The sequence below is a fragment of the Drosophila bipectinata genome, chromosome 2R, assembly GCF_030179905.1.
Source record: "Drosophila bipectinata strain 14024-0381.07 chromosome 2R, DbipHiC1v2, whole genome shotgun sequence".
Classification (NCBI taxonomy): Eukaryota; Metazoa; Arthropoda; class Insecta; order Diptera; family Drosophilidae; genus Drosophila; species Drosophila bipectinata.
In genome coordinates this window covers 16,007,702-16,025,317 of record NC_091737.1, presented here as the reverse complement: position 1 = coordinate 16,025,317, position 17,616 = coordinate 16,007,702, and the positions used below count along the sequence as shown (strand labels likewise).

Here is a 17,616-nt window from a genome sequence, read left to right as displayed (position 1 = left end):
CAGCATTTCCGACTTGGGCAGCGAATTGATTTGCCCTTGACCCGCATCCGCATCCGCGTCCACATCCACGTTCGCTTTCGCAGTCCGGAAGCCACCGCTGCTCATGACAATTGAAAGCCATGTACCCCGGCTGGAGTTGCGTGCCAGGCGCAAAGGAAATTATTATCATGATGGAGACCGCGGCGCGAAATGAAATCGTTAAGAGGCGAGTAAATCAGGCAAATGGGCTCGTTGCTGCCTCGTAAGCATGGTTTCATTAGCGAGGCGTCAAAACTACTCCAACTGGGTTAAAGAACTCAACTCTGACAGCTGCAGCGGGTGGCCGAAATCGAAATCAAAATCAAAACAACGTTTCATATTCAAATCAACTGCAGCTGCCAACTTTTGATTTCTTTTCTTTTGAAGAAAATATGGGATATATGAAAGGATATAGGATGTATAAGTCATAAAATAAGCGATTGCATGTAACAGCACTTAGCGTAAAGCTGAGGCCAAAATGGAATCCTTTCATTTTCGTAGCTTTTGTTATAGTCCCCCTTCCTGCGGCAGTGACACCTTCAGTCAGACGCCGTGGGAAAAGTCGGAAAGGCAGAAGAACCATGGAGTTGTACCATTGGGGACGGAGTGTCGGGGAGTCGGAAAGTTGGCGTGCGAAAAACTGGCTAACTTCTTGGTCGCGGCACTGGTGCCTTTCAGTTGGGATTTACGATCTGAGCGGTCAAGTTGTGGTGCGGCGAGCTGCGCTTGAATGGCGCCGGAACAGGGACTGGGTTAGTGGCCAGCCCCTGGCCAAGGGTGTGTATGGCATGTGTTTGTGTGTGTGTGTTGGCAGACCATGAGTGCCCCAAGTGTTCGCCCTCAAAGTGCAGACTCATTTAATGTTTAATTAAAGTGCAGCCCCCGAAAGGAAACCAACAATGGCGATAGCATACGACTGGAAGAGTAGCGATGGGTAAGGCTGAAACTTTCCTTTTTCTTGACCAACATTTAGCCAGAAATAGCTGCTAACGTTACTACGAACTGACCTGATTCTGAGCCTTTAAAATTCCCTAGGAAATGTGTAAAGCAATCTGACCCACTTACTTGGCTTAAAGGGCTAGAAATTTACGTTCGAAACTGTGGCTCTATCATACTTTCCATGTCTTGAATTCCCGATTCCATTTTTTGAAGTTTTTTCAGTTGAAGGGAAGTGTTATAGAGGTAGAAAAGTAAAGCTATTTAAAGTTGTTAAATGCTAAGCGAATTCCCGGCTAGCGATGACCTTGTCTTGTTTTTTATTCCCTTTTTGATGTTAACATAATGGTGCATTCTTGTTTATTGCATTACGTATACGCCCCGTGGCGTGACTCGGCTGTGTAACAGCAATTAAATCGTCATAAATCTGCAAGGGTAATTATGTGTGTCCAGGTATCGTTCTAGCCGGCAACTGATTAGCATATTTAAATGACCTGCGTTACGCTAACCCGCTTTAAAAATAACCAAAGGTCATTTGGCATTGTCAAGATTAGTAGCTCTGGCTAGCTAGTTGGACTTGTACAACTTCCACCAGCTGGCGACTCCTTAAGTTGGCGGCCCGAATTAGGTCAGACTTGGAGCCGTCTCGCCGCCACGAACCCTTCTATGCTCCTGTCTGTTTCCGTTTCGGATTCAGTCAGCCAAACACGCACACTCCCCCCATTAGCTGGGTTTTCTGTTGATTGCGGAATATAAAACATTTTGGCAGCCATCAATTATAACCATTAGTCTGGCACACATATTTTCTCGCACGTAACTAACTTTTGCCCATTTGCCTTTGGCGAAAACTTTAAATTCCGATGTGTGTCGAACAAACAAATAGCAGGTGAGTGGCGGCAACAGGTGTTTGTGGTCACATTTAGAAGCGCCCTAAACCAAAAACAAAAACAAAAAAAACAAGAAACAAATGCAATTTGCATGTGGGCAGGTTCACCTTTGACGGGCAATCCTTGTGCATTTATAATGGCTTGCATTCGCCGCTGGGTCGCGAGTCCTTGGCAATGCCTCAACAAAAAACTCATTTCCGTATATGGATTACCAAGGACCAAGACACACGTAGGGCGTTGTCAGGACTAACAAAAGTTGGGGAATGCTTTTTTTTAGCTATTGATTGGAATCGATTCCAGTGTGGGAAGATGATGAGGGCTGTTTAAGGGATTACTCGGGATATCCTTAAAAATACATATAGATTGATATTTGTAGTTATGGTTAAATTTAGATTTACATTTCTAGAAAACTGTTAAAAAGTTTTAAAAATTTTGTATGCCCTCGTTGCGGACCTGTTCTCAAACACCGGCTGCTCCCGTCGAATCCAATAGACAATTTTCTAATTTGCAGCAATTTTATCCTCCTTCCGTATTCATTAGTTTTTTTACGAATGTTTGGATGTATGCCTAGCAACATCGCCGCCATGGCACGCCATTGGCAGGGAATCGAGGTGGCAGTGCCGGTGGTGGGGAAATGCCTTTGCTCCTTGCCAGAGATCCGAGGCATCGACAATGCAATTGTGGAAAGGGGAGTGGAATTTTTGCCCCCATTATCGAAGGAGCCTACCTGTTATTTGGTTGTGGTGGCGACGACCAGCACTGGTCGTTACTTTAGTGCTCAGTTGGCAGCCAAAGATAATACGAATCGGATGTTTTAATAGTCTTTTTTAAAACCCTTCTGGAACTTAGCTTTGATGCCGATTTTGGTTGGAATCGTTCCTTCTCCGAGCCGGATCTCACAGCTAACCAAAAGTCGGGAGGACTCAGCCGATTCACCATCAAGCATCCGCACGAGTACATAGCCGTCGATGACCTGAAGTACTTCCGTCGCCGCCAGCCCGTCCAGCTTCACACACGGAGCAACGTGTGCCTTTACAACAGCGATGAGCCAGTGGCCAGTTTCGGCTCCCTGAAGACAGAGTATCGAAAGCACTTCCGTGACCACCGCATCCAATCGGGACGCAGATCTCTGCTCCGGCGCTCCACCTCGCTACGACTGGAGGGATTCATGCAGCTGCTGTCGGAGCACCAGGACAAGTATCACTGGTACACCCCCGAGGATCTGCAATTGTAAGAACTTGTATAGTATTAAGTACATTGATTTCGTAATTCTATTAAAATCCCAGAGTGGAAGGAAATAAATCCAATCGGGAAACCCATCAGAAACCAATTACCTTTTCATTCCAATCAATTATTTGGTAACCAATCGACTAAATTGATTTCCAATCTACAGCTCCCGCACCTTTCCGGTCCGAAATCCTGAGAACCTGCAACTCGGTCGTGATACCAACGGAGAGGGAAACGCCGATGGCATGAAGAACTCCTCGTTTATAACTGCTCCGTTCGTGGATCCCAGCGCCAAGATACTGCCGAGGGAGGTATTCCTTGACGAATCGGAAGTGGCGGCACGAAATCAACCAAGTAATAAGCTGGCAGCGGACAAGTTCCGCCGCGATGTGGCCGCCCAGGAGCAGCAGAGATGCCATCTGCAGATGCGAGCCCAAGCCGTCGACGGGGAACAGCAGAGCCAGCAGCCGGAGCCGTCCGAGTATCGTCGCCAGTTTGTCCAGCAGTTCCCCGAGAAGGCTCACTCCATTCCCCAGATGAGCAGCATTAAGATCCAGGGGGAGTTCGTGGCTGTGCCGGAATATCGCGACAGCTTCCGGATGTATGCGAACTATTCGAAGAGTGCTCCAATCAAGAAAGACGACAACCTGCGCGTCTCCGGCTCCGAGGGAACCTGTGCGCCCAGTCCCGAGGTGCCGGAGTATCGTGACAAATTCGTTGACCCACCCAAGCATCTGGCCAAAGAGAAGTCCCTAAAGACGGACGACCACCTACGCCCGCGCGGCGAGTTTACCAAAGAGATTCCCGAGTACCACGAGAGCTTCCGAGACCCGCAAATTACCGAGATGCCGGAGCGCGGTAAGCCCCGGGAACCGTTTCTCCGGCTGCGCGGCAAGATCGAATTTAATCCGGAATACCGCAACAACTACCAGGACTTTCCACGCTCTCGTCCGGTTGTCCAGAAGCCGACCTCCTGCTTCCGGCTGCCCACCTCCAATGCCACCACCGTCCATCATAGCCACCAGCAGGATCACGATCAGGATTTAGATCTTGGTCCCGCCGTCGTGACCACAGTTCCCCCCTCAGAGGTCACAGCCACGCCGGAATATCGCAGGGCTCAGTATAACTACCAACTGAGGGAGCGTCCTCGGGATTCGGAGGGAGGTCCCGGTAATCTTCGAAAGAGCTCGGATTCCTCGCTGGAAATCCGACAGCCGCAAATGCACAAGCGACGCACCTCACGGCAAAGGCAGATCAAGGAGCCAGTACAGCCGGCCGCCACAAGTTTCGAGGATGTGGGTGGCAATCTGGCGGCCAAGAAGCCGGCCAGATACGGCCGGAGAGCATCGGTGCTCCAAAATGCAGCCAGTTGCCGCGAGAACTCCTCCATCATAGAGGGAAATCCCAAGTACGCAGTAGGATGTCGCCGCGCTGTCAAACAACATGCCGGAAACCAAACCCAACCCGGCTCCTTCGTGGTTCTCGACGAGCCGTGCAAGCCTTCCAACTGGATGAAGAAGACCTGGTACGACTCCTAGGTCAAGAAGCCTCCAAACCAATGCAAAATAGTTTTCTGTTTTAAATCTTACAAACTAATAAAAAGAATTCAACAATAGATATTGATTGTTCGATTAATATTCAATGAATATAATCCTTGGTAAGAGTATCTAATAGATGAAATGTCTTAGTTTCATTTTCTTTCTCTCCTGAGATATGAAAATGTAAACAAATAGCAAAGTTCTCACTAAAAATGTTTGGCAGGCTTTTTATCTTATCTCGATCGTTGATAGCGATTTGGAAGAGAGCGGTTACTCATAGTGGGTCAGTATTACTGCGGATTTCGTCAACCACGGTTGTATGAAATAGTTTACACCACACGCTCGAAAAGGGGACGCCCCACAGGAAGTGCTGTCATCATGGAGGAGCAGGTGGTTCACGCTGCCACTCCACCGCCCCACATCCTGGGCTATACAATTCGAAGTCCCACCCGCATCTGGGTGTCCTACATAGTGCCCACATCCTTGGCCCTGCTAGTTTACATTATCCAAACGGCCTCGGACTTGGCCTTGAGCTATCAGCATTTCAGCCAGAAGCAGCCGGGATTCGGAGCTGGAACATTGGTATTGGTGTTACTGCCACCTCTGCTTACCTTTATCTTGGTGGTTTCATCCAGGGATCAACGGCAGAACGAGACCACGGGTAGAAATAGATGTTCTGCCCTTGGCCTTGGGCTACTTAGGCTTTTGCTTTTCCCGTTTTTTGTGGTTTACAGGTGAGTTCCGTTTCCGATTCGAGATGTGGGTCACTGCCATGATTAATTATAATTTACGATAAGGTTCTGTTGGCGGTTCTTTTGGTCGGTGGAAGGGCTATTCCACAACGACGACGACGTGGAGCGTATGAAGTGTTTGGCTAAGGCCACAAAGACATCAAATATAGAGCTGTATCTGCTCATCCAGGCCTATGCCCAGGCAGCACCACAGATTATCCTCCAACTCTACCATATGCTCATCCAGGACCTCTTTAGGAACTATGAAACCTGTAAGTAGAATCTGTATTAATGGCACCCTAAAATCCTATCGCCATTTTAGCCGCAGTTCAGGCCATGTCCCTGGTATTCTCCGCCATTGATTTGGCGGCCATAACGACCAGCTACCATCGCATTGAGAGCCAGCGTCGGGTGGGACGTCACTATCCCTGGGCCACGTCCCAGGAGGTGGACACCCATCGCTGTCAGTTGGAGCAGAATGAGCGGCTGTGCTGCGAGGTTGCCAGGAAAAAGCGTGAATCAGAGCGAACCATTACTAGTTTTCCGGAATCAGACAAGATTATGGAAAATTTTCGATCCCGCCGATCGCTTCAGGTTTCCGACCCAAACACCCATGAGCTGCATGTTCATGGTGAAGATGAAGTGGACAACGATGCCCTGGAGGATGTGGAAACGCGAGCTGTACTCCATTCAGGACCTAAAGACAATGCCACAGATGAGGAAAAAATAAAAGGTACAAGACCGAAGCTGAAGATACGCTATGAGGACCTTGGTGACTTGGATACTATCGATGTACTAGACACTATCCCGGAGACACCAGCGCCTCCCCCTCCGCCAAAAACAGCTCCACCACAGTTGCCAGTGCTGAAGCCATCCGAAGATGATCCTCCAGCTCCCGATTTGCGGCGCACCATGTCCGATAATGATCCCAGAAGGAGTCGTAGAGTTACGAGACCACTGTCACAACTAGAGACCTTTAAGGATATGCTACTTGTTAACGCCCAGTTGTATATCAAGGAGCACGTTCCACATCCACCGAAATTACTCATGGGCAGGGTCAGCGAAGATGACGCCGAAGAGCACAGCCCCCTGGTTCCAAAGGAATCTACACCAAAGACATCTCCGTTGACCCCCAAGGACGTCGTAGACTTTTATTTCCCGAAGCCCACAAAAATAGTAAATGGAATTCAGCAGGATGATTTCGCGGGTCGCACAGTTTCCTTCTTTGGGTGGATTGCCTTTATTACCATGAGGATGCTGGCCTTATCCACGTTCTGTGTCTTTTATCCAAAGGCATTCTTCATCTTGGTGGGAGTTCACTATATCCTGATGCTCAGTTGCCTGGCACTGGAAACCCGTTGCCGAGGAAGCTGGACCAAGACCATGTTTCTCCTGCTTCTCGCCTACATTTATATCTTCGTTCTGATGGAGTTTCGGGTGTGTTTTAAGAGCATTCGTCTGTGGTATGGAGGCTACCTGGTGCTCACACTAGTGGAGAACATAACCATGACTTCAATATGGTATGGAAACGAAGAGTGGGAGTCATGGTGGTTTGGTTTCATCGCCGAGTGGATCCTATACAGTGGTGTCCTATTTGTTGTCACACTCATCGTCTACTATTGGATACTTCGCCCCAAAGAAGTCTCTCTCATAGTGGAGGATGATGGCCCGGCAACACCTGGTGCTAACACCGATGAACAATCTGTTGCCTAGCGATAGTATATTAGTTTTGTTAGATCGAAGGAGTAGGCCAGTTAGTTGCTGGATAACGAATAAATTATTTAACCTAGTATTAGCTCAAAAATATTTCAATTAAAAAACTCATACAACAATGGTTGATCGTGGCAATAATTTGGTTCTACCGGTCGGGCCTTGCAGTACAGAGGCGACAGAAACTCAGACAAGCTTTGGTCCGCCCAAAATCAAAAAAGTACTCCGTAAGTTTGTCCTTATTGTTGAAGTCCGCGAACAGTAGAGTTAACACATTCTTCCCGATCCAGCGACTCGGGCTAATCGTATGGAGCAGTTCCTTTGGCAAGAATTTTTCAACGAATACAACCGTCAGGCTTCAGCACAGCCGGAACGAGCTAATGAAACTACAGAGTACTATGACCAGTTCTGCAAGGATATACCTCCCAAAGATGAGGAATTGGAAGAGGTCCTTATAAACAAGTATCCGCTGTACTGCACGACAGCTGTCACCGTCTGGAATCACGTTGGCGATCCCACCATGACATTCAAGAGGAAATATTCTATAACTAAGCCAATTCATGAGTGCTCCGAAAAGTTTGCACCATAGAGGAGTTTTAAATCTGATTACATTATCGTGGAAATGTTTAAAATTATATTGAAAATAATATTTTAAATCGTATCATTCGAAAAACCTCTTGTTTTTTATTAAGAAAAGGATTAAAAAAAGCAAATTGTTGATACATATATTTTCAAATTTGGATTAGGTGGCCAGAATTTTAACGGTCTTTATTTACTGAACTTTTCAACATTGCTACGGATAATTATTCATTTTCACGCATTTTCCAACACTAAAACACTTCGATATATGGATATCGATTACAATATATATGACGTGTCGAAAACTGAAACGGCGGTGCTGGCTTTTGAGCGATTTATATTTATTTTCCTATAGAATTTAAGCAGCGTGTGAAAGCGCATACACATAATAGGAAAATGTTAAAGCTTGGTGCGTTGCTTGAACTGTGTATTCACACAAAAATTTACAATTAAGGGCGTCGCCAGAAGAAACGCCGGTTCCTCTGTCGCCATCTCTTTCTGATTTTCGTGGTTAAGCGATTGCCGGCGACTGGAAATTTTTAACATTTGATTCCAATCTTTTAGGTCTGACGTTGCTCTGCTTGCTAGCCGCTTTTGGAGCGACATGGAGTGCACGCACAGTAGACAGCCACTTGGGACCCAAGGATCTCACCCGCCTACAGAAAGTCTTCGTCGACGGATACGGGTCCAGCGACCTGCAGGCCATCTTCTTCTCCAGCCTTAACATCCAGCTGACTGACGCCTCCCAGAAAGAACCTCTGTGCAAGAAGTTAGCCACTCTGCATGCAGAATCCAAGCTGAACGTGAGTTAATTAATACACCCCTCTAAAACCTGTGCAATAACTAGACGATCCATCTTTCCATCTTCTTGTAGAGCTTCGAGAAGGACTACTATTACATTGGCGCTAGCAAAAACTTGGGTTGCTCTGCCAAACTCGAAGAGGCCCTGCTCTCCAAGGTGTATGCTTCCCTGAACTCTGAACTGGGCAGCAGCCAAGAGATCTTCTACCGTGTGGTCACCCATAAAGTTCTTGGCGTTGAAATCAATGAGGCCACTCAGACCAAGGTCGTTAAACGGCTCCAGGAACTGCTGAAGAAAGACGACACCCTTAGCGGCCTGGGCTACGCCTTCAATGTTGCCACTCAGTTGGGTAGCAGCGCTTCTTTCATTGCCAATCGTGTTGAGGATGCTATTGTACAAGCGGACGAAGTGGACGGCAAACTTTTACAGTTTGAGGGTGGATTGAGCATTACTTCGTTGATCATCAATGGAGCCTTTGGAGTGGCTAAGACCTTCAACAAACCATCGCCGGTGACCGCCGAGCAGGCGGTGAAGTTCGCCAACTATTTCCTAACCCGCCGTTCCGTGCAGACTGCCAAGGGAGCTCACGTGTTAATCGAGGCCTTAAAAACTTTAAGCGGAAATGAAAAGATTTCCCCGATTTGCGTGCAACTTATCGGAAACGGTCAGTTGGAGGCCACGTCGCCCACACTGAATGTAGCTGTTGTCGATCTTCTTGGAAAACCATTGTCTCCCGCTCCCAAATCCATTAGTGCCAAGATTGTGCGCAAGAAGGACAATGTGGTGCTGACTGAGAAAGTCTCTGTGACTTCAAAATCCTCCGACAAAACCACCTACGTAGCAGACTTGACCAGCCTGAAACCAGCACGCGGAATCTACCAGGCTGAGCTAACCGCCGATGGTGGATACACCCAGACCCTGAAATTCAAGGTTCTAGGGCGCGTAAAGGTTCAGTCATTGGATGTGGGAATTGCCGAATCAGATGCCAGTGCCGCCACCCGCAAACAGAGTGTAACTTATCCCGGAAAGCTCTCTGAAGTCCTTTCGGCGGACAGCACCCAGAAGCTGTTGCTGAAGGCCGTTTTGGTTGAGGAGTCCAACGGCAAGCCATTGACCGTCCATCAGGCATTCGTGCGTTTGTTCAACAAGAAAACCGACAAGGAGATCATCTATGTTGCCGAACAGGACAGCAGCAAAGCCTACAAGTTTGACATGGATGTTGGCCACAACGGCAAGAACTTCAACTACCAGAGCGGTGTCTACAGTATTTACTTAACCGTTGGTGATGCTTCCCTGTCTAACTCCTTCGAGTGGCTGGTTGGAGAAGTGCAACTGAAGTTCAACGAGGAGAAGGGTAATATGCTTATTTTAAGAAATTTTATGAGCTTATCTAACGTACTGTATTGCAGAAGTCAAGCCAAAGACTACATCGGGTCCTCTGCCTGAGATTGTACACCAGTTCCGCGTTCCCGACAAGCGTCCACCTCGCATTGTGTCCGACATCTTCACTGGACTATGCATCACCCCATTGGTGCTACTCTTCGTCTTCTGGGGAAAACTGGGCATTAACGTGTCCAACCTGACCCTGGCACCCAGCACAATCGGTTTCCACTTAGGCTTTGGTGGCATCCTGGTGCTCTTCTTTGTTTTTTGGCTGCAACTTAACATGTTCCAGACGCTGCGCCTGCTGATCCCAATCGCAGTATTCACATTCCTCGCCGGCAACCGATTGCTGAGGCGTCTCTATGCACAACGCAACTCGAAGGCGAGCGCCTCGTAAGTCCGTTCAAAAAATTTAAAACTGAGTTACTCTCTGTCTTGCAACTTCATCAGGCATGCAAAGTTTAATAAAGCGATTTAGTTAAGTCAAAACAAAAAACACAAAAGTACACTAAAGGTTTTTTTTTTATTTATTTGTTGTATATTTTACAGCCTAGTTTCAATAGCACAAGCCATAACTTCATGACTTTCAAATCAATATTGTCTTTTAGACCATTGCTAAGCAAATAGTTGCTCCATACGCGAACAATACAAACATACAGGTATATTTACAATAGTAACAATAATGTTGGAGGTAATCTCCGGTTGAATAAGTGGCTGTTCAGAGGTGTGCCTTCATGAATGGTTTCAAGTACTTGTGGAATGATCCATTAACCGGCTCCTTGTTCAGCGGGTTCTTCTTAGTTGACTCGAAGATGTGCTCGTAAACATTGCCGTCGTAGGCACCCAGGGCGGAGTCCAAGACGCGATCATGCAGATCAAAGCTGTCCACCAAGGCCACAGCGTTTGGACGCAAACGTTTCAGGCAGCTTTCCAGACGGACTTCTAGTTTAGTGACATCTTGATCAGTGAGATCAATAAACTATAATTTCAAGAATATTAATTGATGACGTAGGACACAAGAACTAGCAAAACCTACGCGCAAGAAGTCTCCAATACGGTTAAGACAGGCATCCACCAGATATAGCTCCAATACCACTTTGAGAACATCAGCCAGAGCAGGCGAAACTTCTCGAGAAACGGATGAAAGCTCCGTATAGGCAGATTGAGCCAAGAAGGCACGAGCGTGGAGCTAAAGGTTAAACACAAATGGAAATTAGTTGTATTTTAATAAGGAAATCAAGACCTAGACATACATCTGCGGCTGCCGTCAAGAATGTGCCGCACAAGTTGGCCGCCACCTCAGTTCCGTGACCCTGTTTACGACGCAGTTCAATTTGCTCATAAGCGATTCGGGTTTTGCTGTGAGAAAAAAAAGGCAATTAGCCAGTTCAACTATAACAATGTACTTTAAACTCGTCTTACTTGGCTGCCACAAATTGGAATGCCTTCACAATGGACTCCAAGGAGCCATCAAAGTTCACAAACTTTTGTAGACTGAGTGCTTCGTTGATGTAAGCCACGGTGGGCACAAGTTTCTCGCCATTGAGGGCTTGGCCATAAACCTTCACCAGATAGCGAGCAGTCTGAAGCAGCATAACAGTGTTTTCGCCCTCGTACGTGCACACAGCCGTGGTCATGCCGTATATCGTAGGGAAATTCGAGCAGTCCATGTAGCCATGTCCTCCGCAAGATAACCGACATGTTTCAACACCAGCAGCCGCGTCCGCGCTACAAACTGCCTTCAGGCAGCAAGACAGGGCATGCATCTCTGGCAGGCGGTCAAGATTTCCCAGCTCAATCTCACCGGAGATTACGTTGTACATGTTCCAGATGCCATCGCCGGTGGTTTTAAACACAATAGCTTTGGCAATCTGGGGGAACAGCTTCAGCTGTTGAGTGGTGTGCTCCATGATCTGCGGTTCAGGCTGATTGGGATCAATGGGGCTCTGACGGCGCACTGCAGAGTAGCGGGTAGCAATGGTGGAGGCCTTGGCCAAACTCTGGGCAGTATCTCGGATCAGAGCACAACGCACAAACATCTGAAAAGTGTTCACGAATATTTTAGTTTCAGAAAGTAAATAAAGAAAGGTGGTCGTACCATTGTTCCATAAGTCAGCACACTGTTTTTGGGTGCCACGTAGGTTCCATCGGGCAAGACCTGCTGGTTCTTCATCAGCATATTGTTAAGGGGTACCCGCACATTTTTCAGACCTAGGTAGCCATTGTTGACAGCCTTCATACCCAGTTTGGTGCCAATATCTCCGATGTCGATTCCCGGCATGGGCTTATGAGTGTCGGAATCCCTAAGCTGGACAATGAAGGGCGCCAGGCCACGGAACTCGCCCTTGGTGTAGAGCTGAGCAAAAACCACAGCATGGTTGGCCGTGTGACCCACTATAGTAGAAGAGATAGGTTTAAAAATAAGTCAAATGACTATGTTAAATAGAAACTCACATCCTCCAGGCCACCACTTGTAGGCACTAAGCGTTGGAGTGTTTATCACAAACTCCTGGGTCTTAGGATCGTAGTCGGCCCGGGTTTCCAGGCCACGCAAGAATGTTCCATGTCCCAACTCAGTTTGGGCATATGTGCCAATTATCTCGCAGTCCCAGGCCTTGCTCAGCCACTCCACTTGCTGTTCCATGGTGCCCTGGCCCATGATGGTGGGCACGAACATGACGTAGTGCAGGGTCAAAGGATTTCCTTCTTTCAGAATAGCAGCTCCCAAAGATCCACCCAGCAATGCACTGCAAAAAAGGATTGGTTATTATTTCTTATTTGGATATGTTTTATGGTTACTATACTTGTAGGTATCCACTCCGTCTTCGCCATCAGCACGCAGCTTGCGAATCTTCTCTCCAATGATGCAGGCCTTTCGGAGACTATGTTCGTAGAGTTCTTTGTGCGATAGATATGAAATGGGTAAATCGTCCTCCAAAGCCGGGTCCTCCAAAAACATTTTTTCTGTTTTGAGGAAGGGAATTCATAAAAAGGATTTACTTGATTAGCCAACATCATAAAGATAAACATTGTTTGACTACGTGATCGTGAGTAGTTAGTATTTTTTTTTTAATTCAAGAGTGTTACCGGGTAGTGTCCATTTATAATGCCCTGTTCGACCATTCGAATCTATAAGATAAACCTATCAGCTAAGCCATTTTCAAGTGGATTTGAAAATAGAGTAGCACCAAACATCCAAAGTACAGGCCACCTTGGATCAATCTAGATTCGCGACAAAGTTCAAAGATTGATAATGAATTGGCCGGGAGAAGATTAAATTTTGCTTTGTTTATGGATAGGTAAGACATACATAATTAATGAACTCCGTGCATCGAACTAATGAATGATCGGGTAAAGAAGAGGCTTAGCAAAACAAAGGGGTTGATACATGTGTTTAAACTTAAACGCATATTTATCTAGTATACACTGATTAGAAAAACTAAAGCTGTAGTTTAAGACCTGATCGAGGCTTCTTTAATTGCCAAGTCATGCTTTTGGCACAATTTTCCGGCGCTGACGATTGTGAAACTCGATTGCGCCAAGCTTATACGAAGCTTTAACTTTTCAACCGACCGGTTAATGGTCATGCCTCTGGAGAAAGACAGACAAAAGAGCTTGGCACTCTGTGCAATCCGAAGATACTAAGTACATATAGATATATGCTTCACAAGCTCACCTAGGGCCTTCTTCTCCTTGTATCTATCCTCGCCACCGGCCCAGAATACGGAGAATTCATGGGGATTGAAGGTAGCCGTATTGCGCTCCTTCAGCAGGTCGGGATTCACTTCCTTGGCTGGCATTTTGCTGCTGCTGTGGTAATCAACACACGTCAAACTGGTTCTGGCGATCCGCAGCTAGGCGTCCGTCTTGGTGGAATATTGCGTACTGACTGGTTGCTTGGACGAGGGAAAGCAAAGTGCTCGCAGTGGCATCGGGTAATTGGGTGCTTGTTTTGCTCTGCTCCCGAACCAAAGGCAATCCAGATTAGCTTCTCTGATCGGATCCGAACCAAATCGGAATCTAATCACGGTGGCCAGTCCTCAAATCCGAACTTTAACCTCCCGTCCAGTGAATGTATACACTTGTAATATGCTTTTGTGTTGAAATAATCGCCAGCGCAATTATCATTCTTCAGCGATTGTTGTTGGGGGATATATTTTATTACTACATCACAATAGCAATACCCTAACACTGCGAGTTCCTTAAGATAATGAGAAAGGCTAAAACTCTTGAAAGAAATAAATGAATTTGGCCATTCTTTTACATTTCAGTAATAATGAAACTTACAAAGAATTCAGTAGATTTACCTTCTTATATATTGAATCATAACTCGTTAATTTCAATGATAAATAAGGTGAACAAAGGGCATCTAGTCCAAGACTAGTATTTTTTGTTTATTTTGGGTGTGGGACGAAACCAGCTGATGGCTAGGGTTGTCACTTATCAAGGCCGTATGTGTCCAGGGCTGCACACCAAGATAGAGGCGGGATATTTAAATAAAAATCAAAGTTACCGTTAATTAAAAACATTCATATATTTGCTAATAGATCTTGAGGTAACACCAATCTTTGGTCTTATAATAATGGGTTTAATCTTGCACACACACGTAAGAATAAATCACGTTTTAATACACTTATTAGGCGGGAAATGAATTTTGGCTTAGTTATTCAGGTAAAAGCTGAACTATATTCCATGCGACTGGCTAGTTGCTATTGCAATGCCACGCTGATGCTGGCCCACAGTGGTATCGTAGGAGCAACTATTAGGCTGATCCATTTGATGCATTTCCATACCAGCATACCAGTGACCATGCGAGGAGTCCGACATCTGATGGTAACTGAGATCCGCCGGAACATGGGATTCACTTCGTGTGGATTTTTGATACGGTTGGGCATGTAAAGTCTGCCACTCCATGCGAGAGGATGTGGCGGACGGAGGAAATGCCAGGCTGCGATTACTCTGATGGAACTCAAAGGGCCAGCTCTGCAAGAAAAATTCAAAAACAAGGATGAATGGATATTTCCATAAATCATACAAGCTGAGAAACCACATTGGCTATAAATGGAACAATATGACGACAACCCATCCGCCAGCTAGAGCGCCTTTGTTTGTTTACGCAACTTTGATTGTTTTTAGTACCCCCGCTTCTTAGGAGAAGATGTTTTCATAGATCTACAATAACAGCCTCATTAACGGATCTATAAAAACATAAACAGCCAAACACTTGCGGACAAGAGACACTCATTTGTCTGGGATAGATAGGGAATCGGTAGGCGATATAGGGATGTAAGGGATAGCAAACAAACATCACACAAATGGGTTGTTCCCACCGGATCATCTCGGGCGCGTGCGAGATCGGTTGGAATGAATTAGAATAGGGACCCGGGACTCTCCGATATGCCGCCATATGGCTACAAGACGGAACATTTTTTTGCTGAAAATTTCACGCATTCGTCGGATAAACAATTGTTGCTATTTAGATAAGTTGTGCGCCATGTACCATGAGTGATGGGATTGTGTAAACTCCGCGCAAAATAAACACGGTTAGACAAATTCTAATTACAATTATCCGAGTGGGAAAATTACCGACGCAACGACACTTTCCCTTGGATGTCATTCACTTTGTCGCATCAAAGTCGAGCATCTTTAAAAATAAAAATAACCACTAGAAACTAGCAAAAGACTAACTAATGCCCCCACATCCCGATCCTCGTCAGATCTACGTGGCCGCTCCATGGACCTGTCACTCATATTTAATATTTTTGAAATTCACAAAAGTATCGGATTACAGGAAAGCGAGGCAGTCTGAAATCACAAAATGTGATTGGAATATACTAGTGGGGGGCCCGACTGAATGGCTGTGTCTGGGCTGGCCGATTTCTTTGCATATGGGAATGGAGATGGGCTGCACCTCCATCTTTTGAAGGTGGAAAGACATGACGCCGCATCGTATACACCCAAGCAGATGTTGCGACATAAATATGCGCATTTTTATATACAATATGCAGTCTTAAATTTTGGTCATTTAATATTTGAAAATATTGCATATCATTTAACTTTAATGTGAAGCCAACATTCATATTTAACCAGTCCAATAAAGCCTATTAAATAAGTCAATTAATACTTAAGTTCATCTGATATATCTCCATAAATGGACTTAATATAATAAAGCATATAGCCATATCAAAATATATCTCTTATGACACCTGTCATTTGTTGAGGCCGCCCAGCTGCAGGTAAATATTACTAATGCCTGGCTCATTAATGCGATTCTATTCAAAATTCGTGGATGCAGTGCAGCAGCTTTAAGTGGTGGCACTGACATCACTTACCACAGGGCGACAGGGATCATAAATGTAATGACACTTACCATGCTGCCATGGCCGTTGTTGTGAAAATGGAAATTGGCTCCTCCGGAGGCGTCTGCCATGTGACTCGTGTCCAATCCTTCAGAACTGGCGGTGCTCGAATGACTGTGGTTGTGACTTTGGTTTTGGCTGTGATTGTGGGAGTGGCTGCCATTGCTGCCAGTTTCCACGGCCGTGATTAGCTGTTTTATATATAAAGTGGCCAAACGCAACGTATCCAACTTGGAGAGCTTTGTGTCCGGCGGAATGTTGGGCAACTTGGTTTTTAGGCGTCCATAGGCGCTGGATAATACTCGCATCCGCATTCGTTCCCGGGCATTGGCTGCATTTCGCTGTACCGGCGGTTGGGAGCCTAAGGGTTATAAAAATTATAGATTTTAAAATACAAGATACCAAAAACTTGTAACAAATTTGTACAGAAATTTTAGGAAAGCTCTCTAGGGTTTTTTGAATTTGAAACATTAAGTTTTCTTCAAAATCACATTTGTTTGAACTCTATAATATATTTATTTTATTCATTAAACTTAAAGTAACAGTATTCAACAAAACCCTTTAAAAATCATTTAAATTTCCTATTATTTTTAGACTTTATAATATTTAAACTATAAATATAATATAATAATTTTCACCATACCTTGAGAATCCTCATCCAATTCATCATCATAAAAATCCAATGGGCTTTGCGATCTCTTCCTGCGTGGCATTATTACACAATCTTTGTATCACCAAGTAAGATTTTCAAAATTTGCAAATGTTGTATTTTAATCACTTCAAAAACACTCCGTTTTCAAAACTCAAAAAACGAATCGTACTGAACCGAGAACGATTTAAAAGGAAATTACAACCGATCCGTAGCTCTTGTAGAGCACATCTGTGAAGGGTTCACCGGAGAGGCCGCCTTTTGAGCATTTTGCTCCTCGGATCTCTGCTCTCCAGCCTCTGGCTATTTCTGGCACCTCTGGTGGGCGTTCCCTGCTCCGTAAACAGCCGCAATTGGCGGAGGATGCCGACACATGGTGCGATCTTCGGTCTCTTTCACGGGCTCTTGGCCCCTGGCCGCCACCACATTGGCCCAGTTCTTTTTCGGTGGCAGCGGAAAATTCAAAATGAATCGCTTTGTTTATCCGGCGCTGTCTATTCCGGAGTCTTATCTTAAGGATGTGCTAAGCGTGCCAACTCTGGGGCTCCATATGGCACCACCTGGTTTTGGTCTTACAGTGCATTTAGGGCTCATCGTTTATCGTTTAATAGTGGAACGAAGTGATCATAATCCTGGAGTGCACTTTCATATCCTGTTTTGGGGTCGCAGTAGGGTCAGAGTGGAAGTCATTGGAGTAAGGAAGGAGCAACAGAGGAGCAATTTGAGGGAAAATTAAACAATTTGTTTTTAAATATTCTGTGTGATGATTTTTTTTTGTATTTAAATTAAGGAGTTCG

General features: G+C 45.7%; 6 protein-coding genes across 6 annotated transcripts; 4 read left to right on the top strand and 2 right to left on the bottom strand.

The window, feature by feature from the left end:
- The first annotated feature begins 60 nt into the window (after window positions 1–60).
- Window positions 61–4,618, top strand: LOC108123394 (uncharacterized). Its single transcript, XM_017238518.3, has 3 exons — window positions 61–952; window positions 2,691–3,071; window positions 3,235–4,618. Exons 1-3 carry the CDS (start codon window positions 918–920, stop codon window positions 4,604–4,606), a joined length of 1,788 nt encoding a protein of 595 aa, XP_017094007.2. The 5' UTR covers window positions 61–917; the 3' UTR covers window positions 4,607–4,618.
- Window positions 4,619–4,914: 296 nt separating this feature from the next.
- Window positions 4,915–7,169, top strand: LOC108123390 (uncharacterized). The gene is made up of 3 exons (XM_017238513.3): window positions 4,915–5,340; window positions 5,404–5,609; window positions 5,660–7,169. Exons 1-3 carry the CDS (start codon window positions 4,985–4,987, stop codon window positions 7,048–7,050), a joined length of 1,953 nt encoding a protein of 650 aa, XP_017094002.2. The 5' UTR covers window positions 4,915–4,984; the 3' UTR covers window positions 7,051–7,169.
- LOC108123391 (uncharacterized) lies at window positions 7,079–7,699 on the top strand. The gene is made up of 2 exons (XM_017238514.3): window positions 7,079–7,274; window positions 7,338–7,699. The coding sequence occupies exons 1-2, from the start codon at window positions 7,169–7,171 to the stop codon at window positions 7,634–7,636; spliced, it is 405 nt and encodes a 134-aa protein (XP_017094003.1). The 5' UTR covers window positions 7,079–7,168; the 3' UTR covers window positions 7,637–7,699.
- Window positions 7,700–7,878: 179 nt separating this feature from the next.
- OstDelta (oligosaccharide transferase delta subunit) lies at window positions 7,879–10,314 on the top strand. Its single transcript, XM_017238798.3, has 4 exons — window positions 7,879–8,035; window positions 8,191–8,429; window positions 8,501–9,782; window positions 9,838–10,314. Exons 1-4 carry the CDS (start codon window positions 8,023–8,025, stop codon window positions 10,206–10,208), a joined length of 1,905 nt encoding a protein of 634 aa, XP_017094287.2. The 5' UTR covers window positions 7,879–8,022; the 3' UTR covers window positions 10,209–10,314.
- A 1-nt stretch (window position 10,315) lies between these two features.
- Window positions 10,316–13,999, bottom strand: ACOX1 (acyl-CoA oxidase 1). The gene is made up of 8 exons (XM_043210485.2): window positions 13,488–13,999; window positions 12,616–12,775; window positions 12,266–12,558; window positions 11,910–12,205; window positions 11,234–11,850; window positions 11,065–11,170; window positions 10,848–11,000; window positions 10,316–10,790 (listed from the first exon to the last, which is right to left on the bottom strand). Exons 1-8 carry the CDS (start codon window positions 13,609–13,611, stop codon window positions 10,530–10,532), a joined length of 2,010 nt encoding a protein of 669 aa, XP_043066420.1. The 5' UTR covers window positions 13,612–13,999; the 3' UTR covers window positions 10,316–10,529.
- A 321-nt stretch (window positions 14,000–14,320) lies between these two features.
- Window positions 14,321–17,044, bottom strand: HLH54F (basic helix-loop-helix domain-containing transcription factor HLH54F). Its single transcript, XM_017238799.3, has 3 exons — window positions 16,814–17,044; window positions 16,182–16,531; window positions 14,321–14,794 (listed from the first exon to the last, which is right to left on the bottom strand). The coding sequence occupies exons 1-3, from the start codon at window positions 16,881–16,883 to the stop codon at window positions 14,495–14,497; spliced, it is 720 nt and encodes a 239-aa protein (XP_017094288.2). The 5' UTR covers window positions 16,884–17,044; the 3' UTR covers window positions 14,321–14,494.
- Between the last annotated feature and the right edge of the window lie 572 nt (window positions 17,045–17,616).